At 34.2% G+C, this 25,284-nt stretch overlaps 8 protein-coding genes across 10 annotated transcripts; 3 read left to right on the forward strand and 5 right to left on the reverse strand.

The window, feature by feature from the left end:
• Positions 1-1,889: 1,889 nt before the first annotated feature.
• Positions 1,890-3,319, reverse strand: LOC116341619 (protein cornichon). Its single transcript, XM_031768792.1, has 5 exons — positions 2,989-3,319; positions 2,699-2,811; positions 2,549-2,628; positions 2,421-2,484; positions 1,890-2,334 (listed from the first exon to the last, which is right to left on the reverse strand). Exons 1-5 carry the CDS (start codon positions 3,136-3,138, stop codon positions 2,307-2,309), a joined length of 435 nt encoding a protein of 144 aa, XP_031624652.1. The 5' UTR covers positions 3,139-3,319; the 3' UTR covers positions 1,890-2,306.
• A 174-nt stretch (positions 3,320-3,493) lies between these two features.
• LOC116341615 (zinc finger protein 567) lies at positions 3,494-5,281 on the reverse strand. Its single transcript, XM_031768786.1, has 4 exons — positions 5,019-5,281; positions 4,559-4,932; positions 4,261-4,491; positions 3,494-4,040 (listed from the first exon to the last, which is right to left on the reverse strand). Exons 1-4 carry the CDS (start codon positions 5,145-5,147, stop codon positions 3,599-3,601), a joined length of 1,176 nt encoding a protein of 391 aa, XP_031624646.1. The 5' UTR covers positions 5,148-5,281; the 3' UTR covers positions 3,494-3,598.
• A 120-nt stretch (positions 5,282-5,401) lies between these two features.
• Positions 5,402-6,282, forward strand: LOC116341617 (ragulator complex protein LAMTOR3 homolog). Its single transcript, XM_031768789.1, has 3 exons — positions 5,402-5,522; positions 5,616-5,817; positions 5,919-6,282. The coding sequence occupies exons 1-3, from the start codon at positions 5,479-5,481 to the stop codon at positions 6,054-6,056; spliced, it is 384 nt and encodes a 127-aa protein (XP_031624649.1). The 5' UTR covers positions 5,402-5,478; the 3' UTR covers positions 6,057-6,282.
• Positions 6,283-6,636: 354 nt separating this feature from the next.
• LOC116341616 (ubiA prenyltransferase domain-containing protein 1 homolog) lies at positions 6,637-10,162 on the forward strand. The gene is made up of 3 exons (XM_031768787.1): positions 6,637-6,937; positions 7,133-8,959; positions 9,110-10,162. Exons 2-3 carry the CDS (start codon positions 8,486-8,488, stop codon positions 9,749-9,751), a joined length of 1,116 nt encoding a protein of 371 aa, XP_031624647.1. The 5' UTR covers positions 6,637-6,937; positions 7,133-8,485; the 3' UTR covers positions 9,752-10,162.
• A 2,452-nt stretch (positions 10,163-12,614) lies between these two features.
• LOC116341632 (possible lysine-specific histone demethylase 1) lies at positions 12,615-16,053 on the reverse strand. The gene is made up of 9 exons (XM_031768807.1): positions 15,440-16,053; positions 15,024-15,349; positions 14,666-14,909; positions 14,009-14,593; positions 13,654-13,933; positions 13,353-13,571; positions 13,183-13,264; positions 12,916-13,121; positions 12,615-12,848 (listed from the first exon to the last, which is right to left on the reverse strand). The coding sequence occupies exons 1-9, from the start codon at positions 15,934-15,936 to the stop codon at positions 12,714-12,716; spliced, it is 2,574 nt and encodes an 857-aa protein (XP_031624667.1). The 5' UTR covers positions 15,937-16,053; the 3' UTR covers positions 12,615-12,713.
• Positions 16,054-16,219: 166 nt separating this feature from the next.
• LOC116341634 (glutamate receptor ionotropic, NMDA 2C) lies at positions 16,220-18,888 on the reverse strand. Its single transcript, XM_031768808.1, has 8 exons — positions 18,848-18,888; positions 18,427-18,774; positions 18,034-18,326; positions 17,749-17,972; positions 17,523-17,683; positions 17,253-17,469; positions 16,829-17,191; positions 16,220-16,762 (listed from the first exon to the last, which is right to left on the reverse strand). Exons 1-8 carry the CDS (start codon positions 18,880-18,882, stop codon positions 16,310-16,312), a joined length of 2,094 nt encoding a protein of 697 aa, XP_031624668.1. The 5' UTR covers positions 18,883-18,888; the 3' UTR covers positions 16,220-16,309.
• Positions 18,889-19,350: 462 nt separating this feature from the next.
• On the forward strand, positions 19,351-21,663 carry LOC116341684 (malectin-A). Its single transcript, XM_031768902.1, has one exon. The coding sequence runs from the start codon at positions 19,958-19,960 to the stop codon at positions 20,810-20,812; it is 855 nt and encodes a 284-aa protein (XP_031624762.1). The 5' UTR covers positions 19,351-19,957; the 3' UTR covers positions 20,813-21,663.
• Positions 21,664-21,697: 34 nt separating this feature from the next.
• LOC116341685 lies at positions 21,698-23,508 on the reverse strand. 3 transcript variants are annotated; one of them, XM_031768904.1, is made up of 2 exons: positions 22,270-23,508; positions 21,698-21,968 (listed from the first exon to the last, which is right to left on the reverse strand). In XM_031768904.1, exons 1-2 carry the CDS (start codon positions 23,201-23,203, stop codon positions 21,955-21,957), a joined length of 948 nt encoding a protein of 315 aa, XP_031624764.1. In that variant the 5' UTR covers positions 23,204-23,508; the 3' UTR covers positions 21,698-21,954. The 3 variants fall into 3 exon arrangements, with proteins under 3 accessions (XP_031624764.1, XP_031624763.1, XP_031624765.1); XM_031768903.1 differs by having other exon boundaries at positions 22,257-23,508; XM_031768905.1 differs by having other exon boundaries at positions 22,366-23,507.
• Positions 23,509-25,284: the final 1,776 nt, after the last annotated feature.

The raw sequence follows: 25,284 nt of genomic DNA on the forward strand, positions 1-25,284 counted from the left end.
CATGTGATTTGAAATCATTAGTTCGAAAGGAGGTATTTATACGACGGTTCAGCTAATTCTACGTACTAAAAGTCATAATTGAAAGTTATCAATAGGGCTGTTATTGGCACCACAATCCGAAATAATAAAATAAATAATTATTATTTTTATCTTATTCTAAATATTTTTAATTGCTGCACCTGATTCAAGAAAGAGTAGTACTTACACGAAACATTTCTGCACCTCCATATGAAAAAAATATCATTCATTACCACTATATCATTCAAACCAATTCATATTGTGCGTAACATTTGGATTTGTACGCATCCGAAGAAAATCAAGTTACAAAGTTTTCACATTACAAGTATGTAAAGTTGAATTTGACAATTTTTAAGTCACAATGTTACCTTTCTCCATCTTTTACTATTTTACCTTGCCATCTTTCAGATAATTTACCCTCGAAGGAAATATATTCTTTTTGTTGCCATTAAAAATTCTAAGGAAATTTACCGAGTTTTGTGTTTGAGTTACACAGTTCCATGGCCCAATATTTTGTATGATGTACAGTAGTTTTTGTTTACAATGCTGTGTATACGACAGAGTGGTGAAAGTTGGCCATTTCAAGCATTCTCAAGCAAAGCCTGCTCCTTCGAGGGCATTGATTTGTATTTTAATGACTGAAAAAGACCATCAAATTTTGAAAGAAAGTTAGCAGAATGCAATAGAGTGCTTTTGGATTTCAATAAACGTTCGAATCTAACAGCTTTTTGTGGTGGCATCAACGAAAGTCAGTATTGTGCAATCGATCCACAAGGACTAAGGGATAGCTGTCAAGGAGAGAGCGGTGGACCTCTACAAATCTTTGCCGATCCAAATTCAAGCATTGCTACTATAGTGGGAATTGTGTCGTTTGGTATTGGCTGTGGATCCAGTTCGTTGCCAGGAATTTACACGAGAGTTGCATACTAGTTGGATTGGATGGAAGGAATTATATGGCCAAATCAAACCTCAATTTATCAAAATAGTGTAACAAAATTAGAAGATATTTATCTGAAAATTATCAATGATAAATCAGTCAAAAACTTTTTTAGAATTTACTACTACTATTTCGAATGAACTTTATCAAATCAAATTTAAAAAATCTTGCTAAAAATCAATAAATATTTGTATATATAACCAAAGAACATAAGATTTGAAAAATTCCAACGGGGTCACTCTACGGATCAAAAAGTTCAAAAAAAAAAAAGTAATTTCACGGAAATTCTTGGGTGTATTAAAACGATCACATTAAAGTTTTTCTTGATATTTTCTCTTCGGAGCATGCCATTGCAATTGCACAAAAATTCGATGGTTTCAGCAAGCTTGAAGTATTCGACAAAGCTGATCAGATGAAATTGACATGGACAAACATAGCGGACTCGCAATGTGCGATCACTGATACCACTACAGACCAAACTACTACTACTAACTGAGAAAAATGGACAAAAGAACAGGATGAGCCACGCCCCTATCGGTGGAATATTTGCAGATAATATATTGAACTAACTGGTCAGTTGAGCTGACAGTACGTTAGCCAGCTAAATGGACTAAAACAATAGAAGTTATTGTTATAATGAACAATCACTTGACTTGTTTTAATAGAAGTGATTGTTCATTATAACAATAACTTCTATTGTTTTAGTCCATTTAACTGGCTAACGTGCTGTCAGCTCAACTGACCAGTTAGTTCAATGTATTGTCTGAATATTTGTGAAAAGTAAAACTTTCGATAAGATTATACGATCAATATGGTGTGATAAGAGATTAAGTAACTCAATTTTTGATAGCAATTGCGACCTTTGTAAATGAAATAATTGTTTCGTGTAAATATTGAAGATACGACCTAAGGAAATCGAATAAAACAATTGGTGTATGATGTTATTGTTTGTATCTTAAATCTCATGAGTTTTTATCAGATTCTGATATTACAAAAAAATTACAAAAGGATTGTTAAATTAACATTCAAAGATGTTTGCATTGAAAAGCCCTTGCACCGAAATTAATGGTGCCATTAAAAAAAAGATTTGTTCGAAAAAATAATAAATAACCATTACAAGTGTTATGGCCCAAAATTACATATGATTTTGTATTACAATTTTGAATTGAAGGTTTATCAGTTCGTCATTCAATTATGATATAATTCGTCGCTGACATCAATACACTTGACCTGAGTTTGCTAGGTAATAACAAATGAACTTTAACTGGCCCTACAATAAAACTAAACACACAAGAAGAAACACTTTGAGGATTATCTATGAATCACGAATTGAATTGACTGTGTGAAGCAATTATGTTGAAATAAGTGATGAAATCATTCTAAAAAAAGGGACGATGTACAATTTAATTAGTAATATGAAAACTTGACGTTTTGAATTAAATTTTATCTGAACATGACTCATTACCCGTATAAGTAGTAGAAGAATGACAGTAGATACACGGCCAATTTGATCCATCCTTCTCGTTGACCTGAATCGAAAAAATGCATTATCAACACAAATTACATGTGCAGTCGAAAAAAAAGGTCACTTACATTTTGACAGAGTGTCGGCATTCATAATGGACGTTGGATCGTACAAACCGGGGCCACTCATTACTGGTCGATTCTTGTATCTGAAATGAATCCCATTTGCATGTGTGAAAATGTCAAAATGTAAACAAGCTGTTGTATATATTGCATTACCTGAACACATGGTATGCGATAAGTGGGATATTGAGCAATAATGAAAACCATTCACCAGCGAACAAAAATAAAACGTTGAAAAACAGATGCAACAAATATTCCGGAATTACCAGCTACAAACAAAGAACGAAAAAATCATTAAATTTACATTTTTTGCCTTTTTCTCTCAAATTTATGCACATTTATTTGTGAACAAATCGATTCTATATATCTATTATCGTTATATTTGTAGAGAAAAAAAATCGAAGTTGACTAAGGTATACACGCTTCTGTGCGAAAAAAACACTTACCGGATTCAGGCTGTTGCATTGATCGATTGGATTTTTGTAATCGGTTTTCAATTCATCAAATGCAATCACGTGAAATATCGAAAAAAAGATCAAAAATGCGTCCGATATTAACGCCACAATATAGGTAACTGCTGGAAAATTGAACGCCATTCTAAATATCTATGCGCAATGAATTTGCTCGGCGATTCGTTATAGTTCAATTTAAATGTGGCTTTTAATTTTTCTGTTTTCACTAATTGGGAGAATGAAGTCAATATTTGGAATACTAATTTACTGCGTATAGGGACCGCTGTGACAAACTCAATGACATTCCATAGTAGCGCGAAGACATAGACACCAAAAAAAGTCGTTTGTTGTATTCATTTGACAGATGCTTGAACATGACACTGTGCATGTGTGCGTGTATGGTGCATATGTCACTTTTGTTTATCAACGGACTTTCGTAGTCATTTTTTACGTAGTCGATTCGAAATCGTAATCTTAAAAAAAGTATATAATACAGAAATTACCACACAATGGATTTTATTTATTTGTATAATAAATATAAATAGAAATAAATTAGCTGAAAATTGTATATAATACTGGGAAGGAGATTGCTTTTCCTTCTTTCTTAATATGGATGAAGTCTTTGAGTATGTGTGTGATGCATCATGCTGATTGTTCCTTGGTGATGTGTATGGCTAAGCATAAGATGACCGGGTGGTGCATGAGGTGGACCTAATCCGAATGAACCGCCGATATGCGCCGATGGCATTGCTGATGTTGCAATCGGTGCAGCTATCGGTGTGGATGTTGGCATCATTGGCGTTGGCATAGCGGATACAGAATTTGTATGAACACGATAATGTGTGCTTAAGCTCAAAGCCGTTGCAAATACTTTATGACACTCCCTACATTTGTACACTTCATGAGCTGCTCTATCGTTCATTAAATGCAATTTCTTTTTATGCGCCACCATGTCACGATTTCGGGTAAATGACTTTCCACAAATGTCGCAGTGATGATTTTTGATTCCCGTGTGGGTTTGCATGTGACGAGATAAGTCTCCGGCCCTAAAAAGACAATAAATTTAATCTTATTTATTGAGTTCGATGTGAATGGATGTCATCTTTGAAGGGAAAAATAGTATGTCGATGAATTGCAATACTCGTTCACTCATCGAAGCATGGCATTCGATGCGTTTGGTGTGTGTTGGAGGCTCCAACTTGGAGCAAGTGGTGCAAATCATCATTAAAAATATTTCATTCCGTTCAGTGATTTCACTCTATTTACCCTAAAAAGCCCTTTGAGCAAACTGGGCAGATGTGATCCCGAATGCCGGTGTGAATCTTTTTGTGCGCTTGAAAATTGCCCAATGCTGCGAATTGTTTACTGCAAATCTCACACTGTAATGGTTTCTCTCCAGTGTGGGTTCTGATATGTATTTCAAGATTGTGTTTTTGAGCAAAACGCCTTGTACACGTATTGTATGGACAGATATACGGCTTTTCCCCGGTATGAGTCCTAAATTGAATTTTTTTTATTATTTTCTCACTACATTTTTCCAAAAATTGTCAAAGAAAAAACTTACCTAATGTGAATGGTCAATTGAGCTGCACTCTTAAAAGTCTTATGGCAATCATAGCAAGTTTGGGGCACTTTAACTTGCGGCTTTGGACCTCTTTTCTTCTTCTCTTCTGGTAACTTCTTTTTATAGCGATTTCGATAGCTTTTTGAGGACTTTGTCTTATCTCCAATTCCATCGATGGCACCTTTGAAATAAGGATCTGGATCTGTATTTGTTTCATTGTCTCTCGTATCGCCATATCCTTTGTCAAGTATGCCCAAATATGATCGGAGTCGAAAATCAGAATTTTCACATTGCTGTTTGAAGTGATACGCAGCTCCGAGTCTGTATATACAGTTGTTACAAATCACTGGTGGCAAACCATCGTTTTTGTACACCTGAAATTTACAAATCGTTCCGTTTTACTTTACTTCGAATCGAAGTAGATCCAAAAGTAAAAAATTGAAGAAAATGATCAAATTACCTTGACTTTGGCACAGAGCATCAACATTTCGGCGGGCACCATCGCAAATTCTGTATTGAAAATTGATGTCAATACATTTTCCTCTAAACACACCCGACAGATTTTGTTTATGTTTATGTTATAGTCCATATTTTCATTATTACACGATGTATCCCGACAAGAGAAGATTTAAAAAATTTGCATAAAGATTTGTCAAGAAGAATCTTTTCTAACGATAATAGAAAAATGTTTTATTCATAAATTCACATAGCATCTTATTGGGAAAATGCATAGAGTCTGTATGACAGCACAAAGACACCTTTTCCGATGTAAACACTGTGTTCGTATTTTGACGTCTTTGTCTCTACGTAATACGTAAATGTCAAAATATAAAACACGAAATATTTGTGTTATCCATAATATAAACACAGATAAGCCTGAAGAAAGTTTGCTCATCGAAAATAAAATTGTTAAATTAGTCATGACGGAGGATATCAAGAAGTATTTCAATGGACTCATTCAAAAGTAAGTTACCACCAAATGCAAAGATTTTCGTTTTTTTTTTTTTTGGAAAAAATAAAATGAAAATGTGCTAATTTAATGTGACGATTCATATAGGGTGAGTGGCATAATGTGCATCATTGTGACGGATCGTGATGGTACACCAGTTATCAGTGCAAAAGCCGACGATGCAGCCCTTGAAATCGGCCTTGCAACGAAGCCAACATTTTTAGCAACCTACACAATGGCCACCGATCAAGCTGGAAAATTGGGCTTGGGGAAGAATCAATCCATCGTCTGCATGTACTCGAATTACCAAGTGAGCTATCAATCGTTTGTTTGTCTAAATAAAGACCAGTTTTTGTCTGGCGACAAAGTGACTTTATTTGTGAAACAAATTTTCTATTTTATCGCTTTCAGATTATCCAAATGAATAAGCTGCCATTGATAGTGACGTTTATCGGAAGCGAAGACTGTAATACGGGTCATATTTTGGCATTGAGCGATCAAATCGATAATTATTTAGATGAGATAAAGCAAACCGTCATCGAAGCATAGCGATTGTCTTCAGTGTGCAGCAGTGATTGTTGATGACTGAGCGACATTGTTATCATACTCCATTAAATATAATTATTATAAGATTTGCAAAGCGCATTTGATAAGAGCGAAACCAAATTCACAATTCTACCCTTTTTTTTGTATAATCACGATTGGTCGCCTTTTTTTCACCATTGAATAAAGACAAATTACAAAGTCATGTTCATTTGAAAAACGATAAATGAAATCGTATATTTAGATTGATGTTTAACTTGTGCAGTATTAATAAGCCATCGTTGACGAACGGAAAAATAAAAAATAATTGGTGACCTTTTTGGTGTGAAAGGAATTTTACAGCCATTATTCTTAGGTTATCAGCAAAACAGCCAAAATGCGAAAGTCCAATAAATGCAATAAATTCGCTATCAGCAGCGACAGAAAAAAAGAAGTCAAATGATTGATGGAATGCAATGCAATCATATACAAGACAATCTGGCCCAATAACGTATGGCAATACGTACGTAATAATGAAGAACATTGTTGGCTTACGATAATTTTGACAGTTCAGTGTGCCAGTTCCGTATAAAAGCAACACATCGCTGCTGTGTGTTACGAGTACGGTAGGCGAATAACAAAAAAAAATCACAACAACAAATTCAAGATACTACGAACGAACTATGTGTGTGCGTTTGTACGGTGCACCCATACATCTGTGTACGCGGTTCGAAGAAGAAGAAGAAGGAAAAGAGAAAACCAACTCAGTGCTAGATGACGTGACACATACACATAAAACTGACGAAACCTCGCACTAAAGCGATTACTTTGAGGCAGACGAAAAAGCCAAATGAATTATTTTTGGATATTTGTCGGATCAACATCGATTCGCGACAATATCAATTAAAGTGAGTTCAGTGCAATCGATGCGGTTTAAGATAATGCGTATTATTCTTGTTCAATCATCTTAATTCGATTGCGTTACATTGTGGTCACATCTTGCTCTCATTGCGTTCTTGCCTTTTTCGCATTGTGTACTTTTTTTACAACATATTTTTCGGGAGCAACTGCATTTTATCATTGCGTTTTTTATCGGTCCGCAGGTAACAAAAAGCATGATCCGAATGTGAAACCAACGTTGCTTATGCAAATAATAAACGGTACATAAATTGTTTGTGCATTGCTGATAAAAGTGGATGCCGTTGAGTAGTGTAGTTTTGTACTATTCAAATGTATTGTATTATTTTCGGTTGTTATTTAATGTGAATGAGCAAATTTCGTCGAAACTCCAAAGTGAGATTCTATTCACAAACACACATCCAAACAAACGTTATCAATCATTCGATTTATTCGTGGGAATATTTGATTTATCTGCTGCTTAACAATTTCAATATAAATCATACGGCGGCTCATACAGTATTTGCAGTAAGTGAAGTACAAAAAAAAACTTGCATTACGATCGACATCGTCTAGCAGCGAAGTGTTTAACGAACGAACAAAAAAAAATCATACGTGTGAAATCCATATCATACAGTGAATCTATTTGTGAGAATATATCGGTCGGCGGCACAGTCGACAGCGGAACTTAAGCAAATAAATGTGTTTCGTACAATTTCAGTCGTTTAAAGCTATCGGCAACGAATAGTACTCACATATGAGGTTTCTCATACGCGGCGGACTAAGTGCTTGTTAATTATTGAATTAATGTAATTTATTATTGAACACTACATGCAACACTGAATCGAAATTGTGAAACAGTTAAAAAAAACGCCGAATTTTTGTTTATTGATTTCTGAATTTTCTCGTTATTTTTTGCACATTTGGTATAGTGAGGCGTAATGTGTGTCACGCATTCAGTCCATGTGATATGAATTTTGCTTGAATTCATTAATACCAATCGTCTTGGCGTCCAAAACCAGTTTGTTTTGCCATGCGTGCGGAACAAAATCAACAATCGATTCTCATCTCTCTAAATAGTTGAAATACCATCGAACGATAACAAATCGATCAATAGTGCAAACAAATAAAAAAGAAGAAAAAAATTGACTGCATGATTTTTTGCATCGTAGTCTCCAATGAAAATAAAAATTAGCTTTGTGATTGAGGTGTGTAATCGCGAAATAGAAACTCTCTGATACAACGAAAAAAAGATAAATATTTCTTGTTCATGTGTAGTTAATCATTTTGTGCGATTAAAAAGAGGAAGAAAATCTACAGCTAAAGTTGTCAATGTTATATTGGCATAGACAGAAGAAAAAAAACACAAAGACAATCAATAGTTTGAAGTATTTTTGTTTACGATAAATGTGCAGAAAAAGAGAGAGATGATTTGTTTGTTGTGAAAATACTATTATTTATAGTCATTCATCGGGTTGTGTTGAACGTCTAAACGTGATTCAAATCACTGATAATTTTTAAACCAATTTAATATCAAACAAACAAAAACTACACACAAAATGTCAAACACAGAGCATATAAGCGACGGTATACACGAGTCACAATTATTTGGTGACAGTAATAGTGTTTTAAATCATAGAAATACAAATAATGTGTCTAAGAATTCATTTACATCGAATAATCAAAATGGTAAAATTTCATCATCGCCGTCATCGTCGACAACTGCCAATAATAATCATGAAACAACAAATACAAAAAATGTGTTTATGAAACTAAAAACATATCTAGATGCATCGCGACCATGGTCATTGTCAGCGAGTTTGGTGCCAACACTTTTGGGATCGGCACTCGCATATCGATCATCAACACCGCACGAATTCAATCCATTGATATTTATTCTAACCATATTCACAGTGGTAACGGTACATGGGGCTGGCAATGTCGTTAACACATATTATGATTATATTAAGGGCATTGACAATCGAAAATCCGATGATCGCACACTGGTCGATCATATTTTATCAAAAGATGAGGTAAATGAACCGACACAATTGCAAAAATTACGCTTATCGTCGTCTCGTTGCTATCTATAAATAACACTTTGAATCTCAATGTTGTGTCATGCTTACGACCTTTTTTTTTATTGCTAAATCACATTTTCTCTTTCCGCGTTTTTCTTTCAGATGGTGACGTTGGGTGCGATTCTGTACATGGCTGGATGTGTTGGTTTCGTTCTTTTAGTGTATCTAAGCCCGGCAAAATTTGAACATTTGGCATTGGTGTATTTTGGCGGTTTATCATCGAGTTTTCTATACACGGGTGGCATTGGACTGAAATATATCGCTCTCGGTGATATTTTAATTTTAATCATTTTCGGACCGATATCTGTACTATACGCCTACTTTGCTCAAACCGGCGAATTGGTATTGGCAACCATTTACTTTGCCATTCCGCTTGCTCTGAACACCGAAGCCATTCTGCACAGCAACAATACACGGGATGCTGAAACGGATAAAGCGGCCGGCATTGTAACATTGGCCATCATCATCGGACGATCCGCATCGCATGTACTCTACGCCATTTTACTATTTACACCGTATATTATATTTTGTGTTTTGGCCGTAAAATACTATTCATACTGGTTTTTATTGCCGTTGTTTACGTTATCGCATGCCTTCAAAATTGAAAGACAATTCCGATCAGGAACAACGGTTCAATCGGTGCCACATCAAACGGCTAACTTGAATTTATGTTTTGGAATTTTATACGTGGTTGCCTGTTGTTTTGCACCACAATTACCCGGCATCACAACGACACCACACTGAATTTAATAACACAAACAACTCTGTACATGAAATAAACGACAATATTTGCTTAATCGATTTTATTGAATGAGTAAATTAACACAAAAGAATAAAATATTCCCTTTGTACTTGCGCGACAGATAAATATCGTGAAAGAAGATAGTCACCGACAAAAATATAATCGCTTGATTTCTTTCGATTTGGACTTTTTTTTTAATAAGAAGATATATCTTAAAGAAAACTTGGACGAAAAAAAATGATTAAAAAAACGACTTTTTTATTAAATTATTTATATAAAATACGAAGAACCCAGTGTACCAAAATCAATATGTCTTTCAAAAACAAATGAATCTAACCTATATGATAATAAAATGTGCAAGAATTACTTAGTTAAAATAATTATAAAAAAATCTTGTCCTATTTGTTTTGTATCCACACTTTTTTTCATACAGTCATACAACATGAGAGAAAATGTAAATGTCATCGTTGCGACAAATATTCAATAATAAATCACACAATTAATTTAATTAAACGAAAGCAACAAAATTCGCATTGAATTTCGATTTAAATGTGCTTATCTGAACTTAATTTTTATGTATGCAAAATTCTAAAGTCACAAGTCTTTAGTTATTAGGAATATTTACAATAAAATACTCAAACTGTCTGTACTTTTCCTCCCAACTTCATGCTAGAATTTGGAAAGAACAAGGAAATGAGGAAAGATGATTGTTTACATGCAGCGCAGCTTCTGATTGAATAAAAATTTACTTAAAAAACGAAAATTACATTTGCCGCCAGTCACTTTTTTTCATCGAAGTCGAAAAAAAAACAACACATTTGCTGTATATTGCCTTTATAGTTATAGCAATGTCGTTCTACTTCATACATAGAAATTGAATAATGCCCATTGCCACATGTACATCGCAATAAAAGATACGAGTATGAAAAAAAAGGTGTCAACTTAAAAGTCGTTTAATTGTTTCAAAAAATCTTGTCGGCACATGAGGCGAACATTGTTATTATTTACAACATTTTGTCATTTAATTTATATTTAAGTCATGCCCCTTAGTATAAAAGTCTTGATCAAGTCTGCTAATAAAAAAAAATTGTTGAATCATTACAATAGTTTTTGATGAGTTTATTTATGTTTCGAGAGAGTTCCGCTTTATTTACGTCATTTAGAACATTTAAGAATATCTTTTTAAGTAAACGAAATTCACTTGAAGAAAGACATTTAACACATGAATAAACCCAGCTTTTTTGTTTAAAAAATAAACCAAAATCAATAAATCAATTTGTTCAGTTTTCGTTCTATTTTCCTCGAAAAAAATTATATCCCGAAATATTCTCAAAAAATCAAGAGAGAGAAAAAATGACCTTGAATAAATCAGCAAACAAATATGTAGATGAAACATGATAACAAATGGCTTGAAGTGTTTACAAATGATTTCCACAGTGTTTAAGAATAGATCTGGCATTGGCGGCGACGGCGACGGTAGCAACAGTTCTACCGCAATAAAACTTGATGTTTAACAATGCTAATATCCAAAATACATATCTATATTTGACTGGAAATTAGTCATAATCATCATCATGATGTGTTGCTGGCTATAGCAAGCATTTATCAAAGAATCCTTTTCGAGAACTTTTGTTTCTGTTTACAAAGGTTTTATTCCGACCGTCTACAAAAAATATAAAAAAGCAAGTGTGAATTTGATTACAAAAAGAAAATCCGTATAAATATGCTATAATCAACAGCAAATAAGTAATTAAAAAAACACATTTGCTCGAGTTTACTAACCTTTCTAATCAACAATAAAGCATATGGTATTCAATATGACAACTACATACTGATACACTGACGGATGAAATTAAATTTTACGATGAAAAAAATGAGATCAAAATAAACGAAAATTGATGATTTTAAAGGGTACAGCGAGTAGATTTTGTAGAAAGCATACCACAATAGCTTTATATCTATTTTAAATTTGAATATCGAAATCGATAGGACGATTCAATTGCAGCGTTGCTTGTAACTTATTGGCTTGTCATGTCAATAAAATGATGGCGTCCCCGAAAATGTTGATTGATTGAAAAACTGAAATGCATTGTAAATTGTAATGGTGACAATAAACGTCTATCTAAATTTCTGGAATTTATTAGACAGAATAAAAAGTCATGAATTGTTTTTCTCATACTTTTATTTGAACTATTTTTATGTGTTTTTTTTTTTTAATACGAATTCTCCTACAGAGAGATTCTAAAAAAGTATGTAAACATCTAAATTCTTATGTGAATATGACTTTTGTGACATGGTAATGATCTTTCAAAAAAAGAAAACGTGTGCATTATTCATTTGCTCAAAAACACTACACAATAACGACGGCCGTACATGATATATAACCTTTGACTTTGAATTTTATGTTAAGTGTGTGTAACATCATATTGTTGCAGTCATTTTAAAACGTTTACGATCGACTTTACATCTCGGTTTGGTTGGATACGCGACACAGTATTTAAACTGAATGCCGAAAAATATACGAAAACAAGAATACATTCCGAATTTTGTAGAATGAATGAAAATGATAGTATTCCTTGTAGTATTCAATGAAACGAATTTTATAAAAAAAAAGTAGTATTGCTTATCATCAAAGCACTGCGAATATGAATAGCGCCATTATAAAGTTCGTTTCAATTTTTTTTTTAATTTTTTCAATTTTAATTTATGCTACTATTGTTAATAGGATAACATTCTAAGTCAAAATTTTTTTTTGGTGAACACGTGAGTTTTGGATTTATAAAAATTACTACGGAAAATAAAAAAAATAGTGCAGAACAAATGTCAAATATTTTGTGTGCAACGAATACTATCAAACAGTACAAAAATGATTTGATTTTTTTATTGCAAGTTTTCTGTGGTGCCAATGCACGTATCCACAGATAATTTCAATTGAAATGCTATTGATGTGTGTGTGTGTTAATTTTAACTTTTCTTATTTGCTTGCTGATGATTGTTCAACATGTCATTTGATGATGGCACACTTGTTGTGGGAAAGCCCAAAAAATGGTCGGCAATTCTACCAGCTTCACGTAAACCGCTTAAGAAAGCACCATGAACCTGAGAAATTATTGAATAAAAATATTTGTAATTTTTGAAAATTGCTAAATGTTTTTTGAACACTTACAGTCGCTGGATAATTTCGAATTGTGTGTTCGCCGGCAAAGAAAAGGCGTGGCATTTCGTTTGGCTTTTCTTCATCGGGAGTATTTTCATCGTACGGTTTGACTGGAGCGGCTAGCAAGTCGTAATCGCTACCGGATGAGCCAACCGATACAAAACTATATGAACCTCGCGCCCATGGGTCAGCCCGCCATCTGGTGACAACAGTTTCTATTCAAAGAATAAAAATCAATTAAAGAACGGGATTTTTAAATGAAAAAATATAAGCTACCTTTTGGTTGTGGAACAGCTGTTACGCCAAAGATCCCCTTGAGCACAGCGATGCAACGACCAACAATTACATCGTCGGAAACCTAGATATTTTTAAAAAGTTCGAATTAAGTCTTTTGTATGTAAAAGAAAAAACAAATTGCTATGAAAAGTGAAAAAAAATATACTTACTGTTTCCATTATAGCAGCCGCCTGGCCAGCAACCAGAGCCAATAGAACCGGTGACTGTGATATACTCCAAAACAAGAATAATTCACCTCGACTGGCCGTTGTACTTCCCACATGTCCGAATAAATTGGTATTTGGATCCCAGAAGATGCGATCAAAGCATAAAATGACTTTGTTTAGATTACCAAATCCCAATCGTTGTATTGCATTTTTCTTCCATTCCTGTAAGCAGATGGCAGTCAATTGGTATTATTTTTTTAACGGGAAATATTATATTTTTTTCATTCAGAAACAACATAATTACCGGCAATGGTGGATGAAATTGAACAGTATTTTCTTGATTCACTGACAGTGGTGAAATGGCAAGTTTTAAAATACCAAGTGTTAGAGTGCACAGTACCAAATCGGCTTTATAAACAACGGTGGAATTATTAGTTTTTAAATTATCAGCCGTTACTTCGACGCCGCCTTCGAAATATTTAATTTTCTTCACTGCCGTATTGACACGAATGTCCAGGCCATCTGTCAATGCAATCGGTACACACGAATATCCATTTTGTACAGTTGTATGGCTTCCGATAAATCTGTATATGAGACATATTTGTATTTATAAATTGAATTGATGAAATTCCGATGATTTTTTTTTTTAAGTCACTCACTCATAATCATCGTCTTGATCCCAATGCTTGAGTGACAGGTTCTGAAGCGGTGTTGCATTTGCAAATTCAAGATTCGCAAAATGCCAATCCAAAATCTGACGGTCACTTGAACTTAAATACACATCGCTCGGTGGGTTTAGCTCCAAATCTTTAAGATTTGACTCCAATGATTCTTTGTTTGTTTGTAGATTTTCCAATTCCTTCAGAGCCACGCTCCAATCGCGTGATGTGCTCCGAACTTTAAATTCGTGCTCCAAATACGTGCCGCTATTTTCATTCGACCGTACGGGACGTGTATCAACTAAACGTTCATAGAGATCTTTTAATTCTTTCACCTTCTCAATTTGGTTTGCAATGGCTTCTTCGTTTTCAATGATTTTTCGTTGTATCGTGATAATACTATGGAGATGTTGGACTTGCTTTTCTTTCACATGTTTTTCCTGTAGTTTGATGATCCATTCGAGAGCCTGGCCAAGTGAAACCGGTGTGTTGCCCGCATAATTGAAATCGAGCTGGTGTGATAAGTAGCTAGTTGACTCAAGCAATCGATTAAATTCACGTTCAACCATTTCGTCTTTTAAATTGCTAATTGTTTTAATATAAAAAATGAAACGAATTTATTTATAAAAAAAACGGACATTTGAACAATGTGTGTACCTTATTGGTTTCCCATCGGGGCCATATAAACGGCATGATTGCTTGATCGGAATCATTTTCATTCCAGTTTGTCGACTTATCGTTGTTAGCGGATTACCGTATATTCCAGTTACGACCATTGCACCCATATCGGCATAGTAATTATTCTTTCGAAATGTGGCGATTCGGCCACCAACTCTATCACGAGCCTCCAGAACGATCACATCCATTCCGAATTGCTGAAGCTGTTGAGCAGCTGCCAAACCTGTAAACAGATGGCGATTTTTGACGGAAAATAATCATTTTTTCATGCATGGGCAGCATAATTCCCAAAAAACAATAAATTCCTTTAAAAAAATATTTTTTTTTTTTGCTTTACCTGAAATACCAGCACCAATGACAATGACTTTGACGCCAAGTTTTTTAGTAGGTATCGGTTTTAATCGCTTAAAAATGCCAAAATTGATGAAACCATGCCGTTCCAAATATTCATGAATTTTTCGCACCAACTGATGATCGCTATCGAACGGTTTTTCAATTTTTTTCAGTGCATTTTCAAAGGTGAGCTGCGTCTTTGGGTCTTCAATCCACATTTGTAGCAATCGATTTCGAATATTCAAGAATACCCGTTGTGCTGCCAAGCCGTTCTTCGTGATGTCTGAAAAACAACTGGCTTCACCCGAAGTCATTTTTTCAAACGGTAACCTTTTTTGTTGTTGAAAAAAAGAACACAAATAAATACATTTTTTGCTTCAAAATTGAATGGATAAAAATGTGTGTTTTTTTAAATCAAACCTTGACTGAAATGCAGCTCCCTCCAAACCAGCTAAAATCTCTTTGAATTGAATGGGATCATTATCCTTTGCATTATCGGTTGGGACGGGACTTGGTGAGCGTTCTCTTTTTCTCGATCTTGTTTCGGTGCGATTTTCGGCGGTGCCATATGCATTTTTCTTTTCTACATTTGTGTGTGAAGTGGATGAAATCGGATTGTTTTTGTATGTGTCATTTGTGTGGTCATTGCCATTGCTTCGTCCACCTCTTGATTGATCGATATTTTTGACATCATCGCTGTCGGTTTTATTTTTTCGAACGCGACGGCTAACACGTCGTCCTTCGCTATCGTCCAATAAAAAATTGGACGTTGGTTCGTCAACAATAATTTTGATGTCGTTTGTACTGTACGAACCCGGTTTAACAGTCACCGTCTTCTCCGGTACATCATCATCATCTTCATCACTAATGAGCACGCATTCAATTTCTTTCTGAACATTTGCATTGGATGTGCCCATTTTATGAGTATATTTTTTGTATATTTTTTAATAATGAAGTCGATAGCTACTTTTTATTTTGATATCGCTACAAATCACCTTTGTTAAGACACTAAATTTAAACTAATATTTTAATTGTTTTGGGGTTTCGTCTTGTTTTGCATGTAAATTGTTTATATTTTCCCCGCAATTTGACAGTTGTATCTGGTTGGTAGAGCAGCGCCGCCACACGACCAGCGCACAAGTATCGGTTTTTTTGAGACGAACGTATGGATGCGTTTAATGAAAATGAAAATATATACATGCTATTTGAACACTAAAATTGGCGTTTATAAAGTAAAATAATATTTTTTTCTCTCTACCATTTCAATTGATAATATACAATAATAATTATTCAATTTGTGTACAATTTCATTGCATCATACTTATCATACAGAGGATTTCGTTTTGTGACAAATTTCCAATACAAATTTTCACCGATCAACGCCAGTAGAGCGATACCATAACCGATTAGCATGGCAAATAGAACACCGTATAATTTTTTCAAATCCATTAAAGCCTCTTGTGGTGACTCCTCAACACTGGCTTCGAATCGTTGAATGCTGTCCGACAACCATTTACTAATCAAACCAGCTTCCATTATTTGACGAAGCAAACGGTCAAATGATGGTGTTAATGGTGAATTCTTCTCGAGCCCAATTGATATCGGCATATTGATGGCACACTCTTTCATAATATGCAAGTATTTTAATTTGTTTGACTCAATTTGATCATGTTTATGTCTCATCTCTTTCAAAAAGTACACATTTTCATAGTATGAAAATTTCCCCTGCGACACACGATTTATCTAACCAAAAAACGAACTTGAATCGTTAGAAAAACAGTTATCTTTTTTTGAATGATTATTTCTTACAGCTTCTTCCGCTGATCCAATGATTTCAATTTTTTCTCCAACTTTTTTGCTAACCTCATCGCTTGTTGTTAAAAAGAATTGCCGATTCTGTTCGCCCCAAACACCGCAGCCAATCGGACCGTTTCCAAGCTCTTGTAATGTATCTATGGTTACACGTGGAACTGGATTTGCTAAAATTGCAGTTAGACTTGCACGGTATGCAACCACAATTAAGATACAGTAGATCCAATACCATCCGGTTAAAATGCGTACTGCCCATTTTTGCGGTAATCGGGGCAATGACACCACTAACAACATCGAGTATGTCAGAAGTATACAATCACTAAATCCATGAAATATGTCGCGACTTTTCTTAACACGTCTCTGTATAAAAGAAAAAATAAACATGAATGCCATAATTCAAAATGAGATGTGTCCTACTTACTTTTCTGAAAATATACTTTGAGCTTGCGAATGGAGTTTCCGCCATTTCAATTTTGATCGAATTAACAATATCGGTATTATCGTGATTTTCATTTCCTGACTTTGATGGTTTTTTAGATGGTTGATTTTTCTGTATCCAAATGTTAATATGTTCGAATACATAAAATACAAATCCAACGCAAAATAAGAAGAACAATACACCTGCCCACATTTCAGAACTGAAAATTTATAACATTATAACATGGTAAATGTTTAATTTAAAACATCAGACCTAAATGGCAGCACTAAAGTTTGCCAAGAATTGTCACTCAATGATTCGGGCGTTAGGAATGTTAAGCATTGCGTAGAATACGGTATTGATAGATCCATGATTTCCAAATGATATGGAATGTAATGTAGATCGGCTAACGCAATGTCCGCGATCCCATTTACCTATAATATACAGAATTACAATCATTAAACATTAATTAATTGAACAAATTTAAAAATCAATCTACCATTTCTCCAAGCAATCCAGTATAGCTGCCATTTTCCGATTTCATTCCCCATTGTTCGGTCTCTGCATCGTCTGTTTCGTAAAATTCCACGGTAAAATTAAGCGCCTGTGAAATGCCATTGATTATCTCAACTTCTAAGCCAGAATAAATGGTTTCGTTTTCATTTGAAAACATTGAAAATACGCCCGGGGTGTGCTTCAATACACACACCAACATTCGTTGACCTAAATCCAAAAAATTCATAATCAACGTAAATTACGTATGCAGACGAAAAAGGTCACTTACCTTCCAAATCTTTTGTTTTATCAATATTCAATTTAATGCCGTGTCGATATCGGCCATTACGCCAAAAGTCTAGGCTCTTTGTTACAAATACGGACCGAATTGGTAATGGATATGGTACGGTTAGCAGTTCAAACGCTGTATGATTCGACGATCGATTGGCAGGAACATTTTGCTCGTACTGCCGCACAAAAATCACATTCACAAATCGCTTCCAAATGTAATGCATATGCGGTGCAAAGAGCCGATAATCGTTTAGAATAATAAGGCGCACTCGTGGACTTATCGTTCGTTTACTGTGAAACATAAAATTTTGTGAGAATGCAGTTTTTTCTATTCAATTTTGAAACTATTTAGCAATCATCAAATTATGTCATAGTTGAATTTTTCACTCACCGATCAATAAATTTAAGGAATCGATTCATTTGTATGCCATTTGCCAAGTAAATCAAATAACATTGACATCCGGCTCGATTTGCTTCTTTCAGAGCTACCATTGTGTCAGTCCTTGGTGTTATCAGATCTTCATTGAAATGAACACGAATGACAAAATACGTACTGCGTCCGATTTCGCTAAAAAGTTTCGTTTGTAGTAAATCGCTGTAAAGTGGATCTGTAATTATGACATAACAGTGACCTGGATCCAGTTTATAAAGTAGATCAGCTGTCAGTATCTCAATATCATCAAACAGTTTCTCAGTTCTTAGGATTTTCTCCAAACTCGAATTTTTGGCACTGCACAATCTGTAGCGACAATAAAACCAAATTACCAAATCATTAAGAGAAAAGTAATTTTATTTTCTTAAATGAAACTCACAGTAAACCGCTAAGCAAAACTAGGATCACTTTCATTTTCGTTGGATTTAAGAATGTGAAGTGTACTGTTCAACGGTCGAATGCTCAATCGGTCAATCCATCAATTGGATACGACGATAGGCAGCTAATTTGCTTACATGTTCGAGTCAATGTACGGATTGAGTACAACCGTTTGTGAATAATTAATTTTTCAATTCAAATGGTTCATGCATAAATAAGTTGAAGTTGAAAGGGAAACCGATGAATCTTTGTTGGACTGAACTGTCTGTTGAACTCATTTTCTATTCAAATTTTTGTTAATATTTTTCTTAAGAAAAAGTCGATATACCGAATACGCAACATGTGTTTGTTTGAAAATAATCGAAATGAAAATAAATGTATTATGTTATGTGTTGTGCCATTAAACGCGCCCATCGCTGACGGAGGAGAAATTCGTTCGACGTTGTGAATGATTGGATGGAATGTAGTATGTTTTTTTTGTTGGTTCTCTCTGTTTGTGCCGAAAGTGTGACACTTCGAAAGCCGATATTTGACAATTTCAAATAAGAACAAGCACGCAGAAGAACACAAGTGCAAACACACATGCAAAAGAGAGGAAAAGAAAATTTTATGAGCGATTTTGTTATCGCAATAACATTAATCATAACTTGTGTGTCTAGTTAATAGTGAATGAAACAACGGCCGTACTGTGCACATTTGTTTTTTTTTTGTTGAAAGTCAAATGAATCAAAAAGTGTTTTTAACAAAGTTGAAGCAAGAGAATAGCAAGAAAAAAGTGGTGTGTCAGCACAAGCACCAGCCTATGCTATCGAATTTACATTGATTACGTGGTAAATGCACAGTGGTCACTTGGATAAATAGCATACAAGGAAACAGCACCGATTCTAGAAGAGGCTTTGATCACACTTGGCAAAAGTGCTTCCGTAAAAGCTGAATAAACATACCGTAATCATTGCACAACCAAACAAAGAATATAATTAAAACGACGAACAAACGCTCAATTCGAAATCAATTTTTGTGATAACCAACCGAGTATTAAAAGTAGGTCTTACGTGGTCCTAATTACAATTTGTTCATTAGAATTATTAGCAGTAGCAGCAATAAACGCAACATGACAACTATGAATATCGTTTTAATTTTTATGGAATTGATATGTTTTGTAACGATATCACATGGATACGAAGTTTTATATGCAATAAATGCGGGCGGTGATGCTTTTACCGATTCGCATGGCATTTTTTATGATGGCGATCCGCTGGATGGAAAAATTGGCACCGCATCCGATTTTGGAAAATCATTACGCATCGGACGTGTACCCGAAGAGGATGAGCTCATTTATCAAACCGAACGATATCATACCGATTCGTTTCATTATGATATTCCTGTGCCGACCGACGGTGAATATATATTGGTATTGAAATTTAGCGAAGTTTATTTCACCAATGCGGATATGAAAGTGTTTGATGTGGTTCTCAATTCGGCGCACACAATTGTTAAGAAATTGGACATTTTCAAGCATGTTGGCAAAGGTGTTGCACACGATGAAGTGATTTATTTTACGGTGTCACGCGGAATTTTACATTTGGACGGAGATGAATCGCGTGTACGAAACGGTCAAGTGCGTCTTGAATTTGTTAAAATTTTGAACTATGACAATCCGAAAATCAACGGAATCATTTTATTCAAAGGACATAATCGAAAAGACTTGGATCAAATACCACGATTACAACCGGTTGAAGAGTACTTTGATCATGTATTGAAGGATAAATTGGACGTGTATGAACCGGATGATGATACAATTCAAAATATTCGCGAAGATGCGAAACAAGAAACGCCTAAAATACGGAAAACCAGTGGACCTAAACAAGATAACCCATATACACTCGACGATTCATCGACCATGCTACCGATTTTCATCGCAATCGGAGCATTTGTTCCGCTACTGTTTTGCCTGTGCAAAATGTGATTTAATCACACTTCCACATATATAGTGAATAAACCGCATAAGTTAATGTTATCAATCAGCAAAAATCAAAAGCCATATTTTATGGTGATTATTAGCTAAGGTGATTATGCAATGACAGATTTTTTGTTTCGTTTGAAAAAAAAAGAAAAAGAAAAAAGAACCGAGTTCATTTAAAGGCATGTTATTGAATTTCGATAAGAAAATGCGCACATAGTGTTTTTCTTCCCTGATTTATTAATCAATGTAATAACGCACATAACGAACAACAAGTAGAAAAAAATTGTTTTTTTTCCTCTTCACAATAATAGTAAGAATGAGTTATTGTGACCGACTGATGATTTAGTAAATATTTGACTGGTTCTCTATTTTAAGTTACAAAACAGAGAGTTTTGTCAGCCACTGTGTGTGTGAAGATAGAATTTAAAAATTATTAAAAATTAAATTTATAAAATTTAATAACAATAAGAACAAATTTGGTGAGGGGAATTCATCATCACGATTATTTTTTTTCTGTTTAGTCTGTGCAATCTCATCATTCTCTTTTAAACATGTTTCATTTTTCTGCATTTCAATTGACAATTATATCAAGACGATTTTTTTTTGTTTTGAAAAAAAAAAAAAAAAATACCTTTGTGATCTGTACTGATTTTAATTTCGCTTACCATTAACAATGTACTTAAGCGAGTGAATTGCGGGCTTCTCATACAATTAAGCTGAAACAAATGTATCACATTTATCCAAGACATATTATGTGTAATTTAGTTTAATTATACTATTGTTGATAAAACAAAAGATGAATTTAATTTCTTCGTGTGTATGTTTAAATGTATCTGAATAAATAAAAATGCGAAATTTGGAAATGAACAAAAAAAAAACTCTTCGGCATCATTGTTTTTCTTTAAACTGACTTTATTCATCAATTTGAAAAATGTTTATCCTATGAGTACATGTTCTTATCACCAAAAATTTCTTTTGTTCCCTTTATTTCCGGCAGCAAGAGGATTCTAATTCAACCAGACTTTTTTTTATATTGAAAATGTATTGTTTTTTCAGCTTGGACAACTCATCGTGCTCTTTTTTTTCATCTTCTCCATTTTAATCCAGCTTCTCAAGTTGTTGCGGTGATATTAATGAAAGAAGGCCTAATATGCCGTTCCTGTGTTTCAAAAAATGAAAAAATATATTTTTAATAAGTGGTGCACCAAATTAAGACTGTACAGCGTAGATAATGAAAAAGGATGAAATTGGACAAGGTAAAATAGTTCATTTAGAAAAAAGCTTTTCTTTCAAATTCCAAACTACGGTAAGAAATGCAAAAATAATTCGGCCAAAACTGGAATTGTCTACACACAGGAACTAAAAAAAGGTGTTAATGAGTCAAAAAAAGAGATAGTTGAAAATAGGTCGATTCATCGATTCACACTTCGAATGCTCCGGCACTTACAAGGTCGACGAACCTGAGCGTCTGTTACTATTTTGACATTGTCCATATTGATTAAGTACGCAATTGCGACGATTTGCTTGTACATAATGTTTTCGATGTTTATCATTACCAAAAGCAGTTTGAACATCATGCGGTGCTGTAATTCTTCGGCTGGCGCTCGTTGTGGCACGTACACGATTTCTCAAATTACCATTGAGTAATGTATTTAGATTTGGATGGCTGGATTTCTTGTGTTGTAGAGGTTGTTCTAAGATTATGTGCACTGGAATTTCATTCGGTTTGGTTGGGAATGGTTTTTGTGCACTTTGTACATTTGCAATGTCAGCCAATGATAATTTTGGTGGAAGATCTTCGGGAGATGGTGTTGGTGTTGTAACCACTATACTACTGGCTTCATTATTTGCCGGTGCTGTATTTTCACTGAGAATGGTTACCGACTGTGTCTTATTGATTGGATCTTTAATAATTGGTTCTTCAATTATTGAGGCACTCTCGGTCGATGGATTGTCCATCGCTTCATCATCATCAGTTTCTTCCGATTCAGAGTGAATGAGCGGTGGTGTGGCTACTGTTGTTGACGATGTTTTCTCTGTTGACGATGGAATATTATCAACCAGTCCGAAAATCGGCTTTACAGTAAAATCATCTATATCATAGTAGTAATCTTCACCAGAATCGCCAACATCACCATCAATGTGACCAGCATCTAATGCAATGATCGCAACGTCTTTTATATTCAAATGAATGTTATACTTTCCACTTTGCTTTTGATCGTATGTTGTTAAACCTGTTTCTGGTTTTTGTCTTGCTGATGCTGCTGAATGAGATGCAGCCGATGATGGTGACGGCGATAACAAAGCCGATAGAAGTGATGTGGCTGGTGCAGATAGTACGCAACTTATAGCGCATAACACAAATGTGCACAATAACAATGTAAATCGATACATTATGCAAAATAAAATTGAACAGCAACGACAACGACCTCAACAAATTAACAACTCGTTTTTTCAAAAGAAAGATTCTTTATTTTTTATCAAAATACGTCTGATTTTCTTTGCTTTTTTTTAGCAGAAATTTCACTGTTCACACAATCTAGTTCTGACCACAAAGCCGGTTTGCAATGAACTTTTTTTTTCACGTTTACTCTGCTTTTATTTTGTTCTTTCTGTTTTTCTCTCTCTCTTTGAAATTACGTGCGTAGAAAGTAGAATTTTTGCGTCCGATCACCATGAATGCCAAACAACGACTGATTTGTTAAATAAATTCTTCTCGGCGTCTTAAGAACTGTCCAACTATCTTGATTTGTCAGTTTCTTTCCACTTCAACATCGATTGGTGGTTAACATTTGTATTTTTTCTTTAATTCGTTCTTCATCACACATCTTCTTCTTCATCTATGAATTTAAACCGTTATCTAATGACGAAACACAAAAAGAAAGGTGCTGATCTTGCATGCTTCATTATAAATTTGTTTGCAGAAGCCTTTTTTGTTTGAAGATTGGTTTTGATGCTCGAAGAAAACGAAGAACAGAAAAAAACTGCTTAATACATTCTTTGTATTAAGATGATGACCGCTGACATTTGTTTGTATTTTTCGGTTGAAATTTAATCGCTTTTTTCCAATTGATGAATCTAATTATGGCAATTACCTCATCTATTCTCTAAACTAAAATAGAATATTTGTGACCAATTGTTTTATTCAGTTCATTGTGTTGCAAAAATTTGGCGATAATCAACATAGTCATCGTTTCATCGTTAAATTGGAACAAGCGTGTAAATATGCTGATTTTTAATTGAGATTATGTGTCGGATCCATTAAATTTCGCATTTTCAACACCTAACATACGATAAAGTGCGCATATCGAAAAGTTCTATTTGCTGTGTATTGGTTTCAGCCGTTAGGAGAATGTAATCAAAAATCTACAAGCTTTCAAGTGGCCATATAACGCTCTTTCCAAGAAATAGAATAAAATTAGTGGATAACATGCAATGTACCGTTGGTCATTTGGAAATAAAAAACTCATAATCATCGCATCAATCAATGACTGAAATTGAAACATTTTCAACAAAGTATGTTTGTGTTCATTCTGAAGTGGCATCATTCAAAAATACACTTCTAAATCATCTCGAATAAAAATATGTTTACGATTTGGAACAAAGTATCTAGATAAAAACCTTATGAATGTTTTATGGAAATTGAAACGTGAGAAGAAAAATGTAGTGAAATTGCCCGAGAAAGATAAGCCATTAAGAATTTATGAGTGCAAAAAGAAATTTGACGCTTCAATGTATTGTGGTTGAAACCAGACCAAATCCATACCAGTTTTGCACCAGAGAATTCATTCCCATAAAACAACTTTTTAATTCTTTTTCACAATGAAAGTGCTCGATGCATGGCGATCTCGAAAGTAGTACTTCATAATACAATTCACATTGAATTTTTTTAGCACACTTTAAACACACTTTTATTAAATGCAATGTCCAAAAAAAAATCGTCAAAAGAATACATTTATTTTACATATTTATACGATATGAAAATATTTTCTGTCTGGAGAAATGCATTCTTTGATGGTAGCTTAATCGCACAATGTTCCAAAACATATTTCTCGAGAGTTAAAATTAAGATACATTAAAGTACATTTTCCCAAAAAAACTATTCACCGAAAAAAAAATCTCGAAATAAAAAAATCATTTCAATTTTGGTACGCCAAAATGTGAGAAAAGGTTAACAGAGAATAAAAGAAAAAATTTAAAACTATCATCCGATTATATCAGATCAACATTTTCCGGGCAAAAGTCGTAAGATAAAATTCGTTCGGGAGAAAATTCGTCCGGGAAATCTGCCAGCATTCAACTTACTTTACTTTCGTTAAGATTTCATGTACGTATACGATGAATCAACGTCAAAGCTCGGAAACATTGGTAATCTTTTATGAAATGTAAACTTCTTTGTTGAAGTATCTAAGCAAGCACATTGTTTCAAAGAAATGTGCGTAAGAGATTGAAGACAGTTAAAAAAGGTGATAACC

Source organism: Contarinia nasturtii, unplaced genomic scaffold (assembly GCF_009176525.2).
Source record: "Contarinia nasturtii isolate CC-2019 unplaced genomic scaffold, AAFC_CNas_1.1 Cnas_scaffold_745, whole genome shotgun sequence".
NCBI classification, from domain to species: Eukaryota; Metazoa; Arthropoda; class Insecta; order Diptera; family Cecidomyiidae; genus Contarinia; species Contarinia nasturtii.

What these genes read in the sequence shown, in the direction of transcription:
- LOC116341619 (XM_031768792.1), bottom strand. Translation starts at nt 3,138, where the DNA reads ATGGCGTTCAATTTTCCAGCAGTTACCTATATTGTGGCGTTAATATCG. An exon ending in ATCGCATACCATGTGTTCAG is followed by an intron (nt 2,629 to 2,698) that starts GTAATGCAATAT and finishes GATTCATTTCAG; the next exon opens with ATACAAGAATCGACCAGTAA. An exon ending in TGCCGACACTCTGTCAAAAT is followed by an intron (nt 2,485 to 2,548) that starts GTAAGTGACCTT and finishes TTTTCGATTCAG; the next exon opens with GTCAACGAGAAGGATGGATC.
- LOC116341615 (XM_031768786.1), bottom strand. Translation starts at nt 5,147, where the DNA reads ATGGACTATAACATAAACATAAACAAAATCTGTCGGGTGTGTTTAGAG. An exon ending in TGCTCTGTGCCAAAGTCAAG is followed by an intron (nt 4,933 to 5,018) that starts GTAATTTGATCA and finishes TGTAAATTTCAG; the next exon opens with GTGTACAAAAACGATGGTTT. An exon ending in TGCTCAAAGGGCTTTTTAGG is followed by an intron (nt 4,041 to 4,260) that starts GTAAATAGAGTG and finishes TTGTCTTTTTAG; the next exon opens with GGCCGGAGACTTATCTCGTC.
- LOC116341617 (XM_031768789.1), top strand. Translation starts at nt 5,479, where the DNA reads ATGACGGAGGATATCAAGAAGTATTTCAATGGACTCATTCAAAA. An exon ending in TTCAATGGACTCATTCAAAA is followed by an intron (nt 5,523 to 5,615) that starts GTAAGTTACCAC and finishes CGATTCATATAG; the next exon opens with GGTGAGTGGCATAATGTGCA. An exon ending in GCATGTACTCGAATTACCAA is followed by an intron (nt 5,818 to 5,918) that starts GTGAGCTATCAA and finishes TATCGCTTTCAG; the next exon opens with ATTATCCAAATGAATAAGCT.
- LOC116341616 (XM_031768787.1), top strand. Translation starts at nt 8,486, where the DNA reads ATGTCAAACACAGAGCATATAAGCGACGGTATACACGAGTCACAATTA. An exon ending in ATATTTTATCAAAAGATGAG is followed by an intron (nt 8,960 to 9,109) that starts GTAAATGAACCG and finishes TTTTTCTTTCAG; the next exon opens with ATGGTGACGTTGGGTGCGAT.
- LOC116341632 (XM_031768807.1), bottom strand. Translation starts at nt 15,936, where the DNA reads ATGGGCACATCCAATGCAAATGTTCAGAAAGAAATTGAATGCGTGCTC. An exon ending in GGAGCTGCATTTCAGTCAAG is followed by an intron (nt 15,350 to 15,439) that starts GTTTGATTTAAA and finishes ACAACAAAAAAG; the next exon opens with GTTACCGTTTGAAAAAATGA. An exon ending in AGCTGTTCCACAACCAAAAG is followed by an intron (nt 13,122 to 13,182) that starts GTAGCTTATATT and finishes TTCTTTGAATAG; the next exon opens with AAACTGTTGTCACCAGATGG.
- LOC116341634 (XM_031768808.1), bottom strand. Translation starts at nt 18,882, where the DNA reads ATGAAAGTGATCCTAGTTTTGCTTAGCGGTTTACT. An exon ending in TTCCTTAAATTTATTGATCG is followed by an intron (nt 18,327 to 18,426) that starts GTGAGTGAAAAA and finishes TATGTTTCACAG; the next exon opens with TAAACGAACGATAAGTCCAC. An exon ending in ACTTTAGTGCTGCCATTTAG is followed by an intron (nt 17,470 to 17,522) that starts GTCTGATGTTTT and finishes ATAAATTTTCAG; the next exon opens with TTCTGAAATGTGGGCAGGTG.
- LOC116341684 (XM_031768902.1), top strand. Translation starts at nt 19,958, where the DNA reads ATGACAACTATGAATATCGTTTTAATTTTTATGGAATTGATATGTTTT.
- LOC116341685 (XM_031768903.1), bottom strand. Translation starts at nt 23,203, where the DNA reads ATGTATCGATTTACATTGTTATTGTGCACATTTGTGTTATGCGCTATA. An exon ending in CGCTCAGGTTCGTCGACCTT is followed by an intron (nt 21,969 to 22,256) that starts GTAAGTGCCGGA and finishes TTTGAAACACAG; the next exon opens with GAACGGCATATTAGGCCTTC.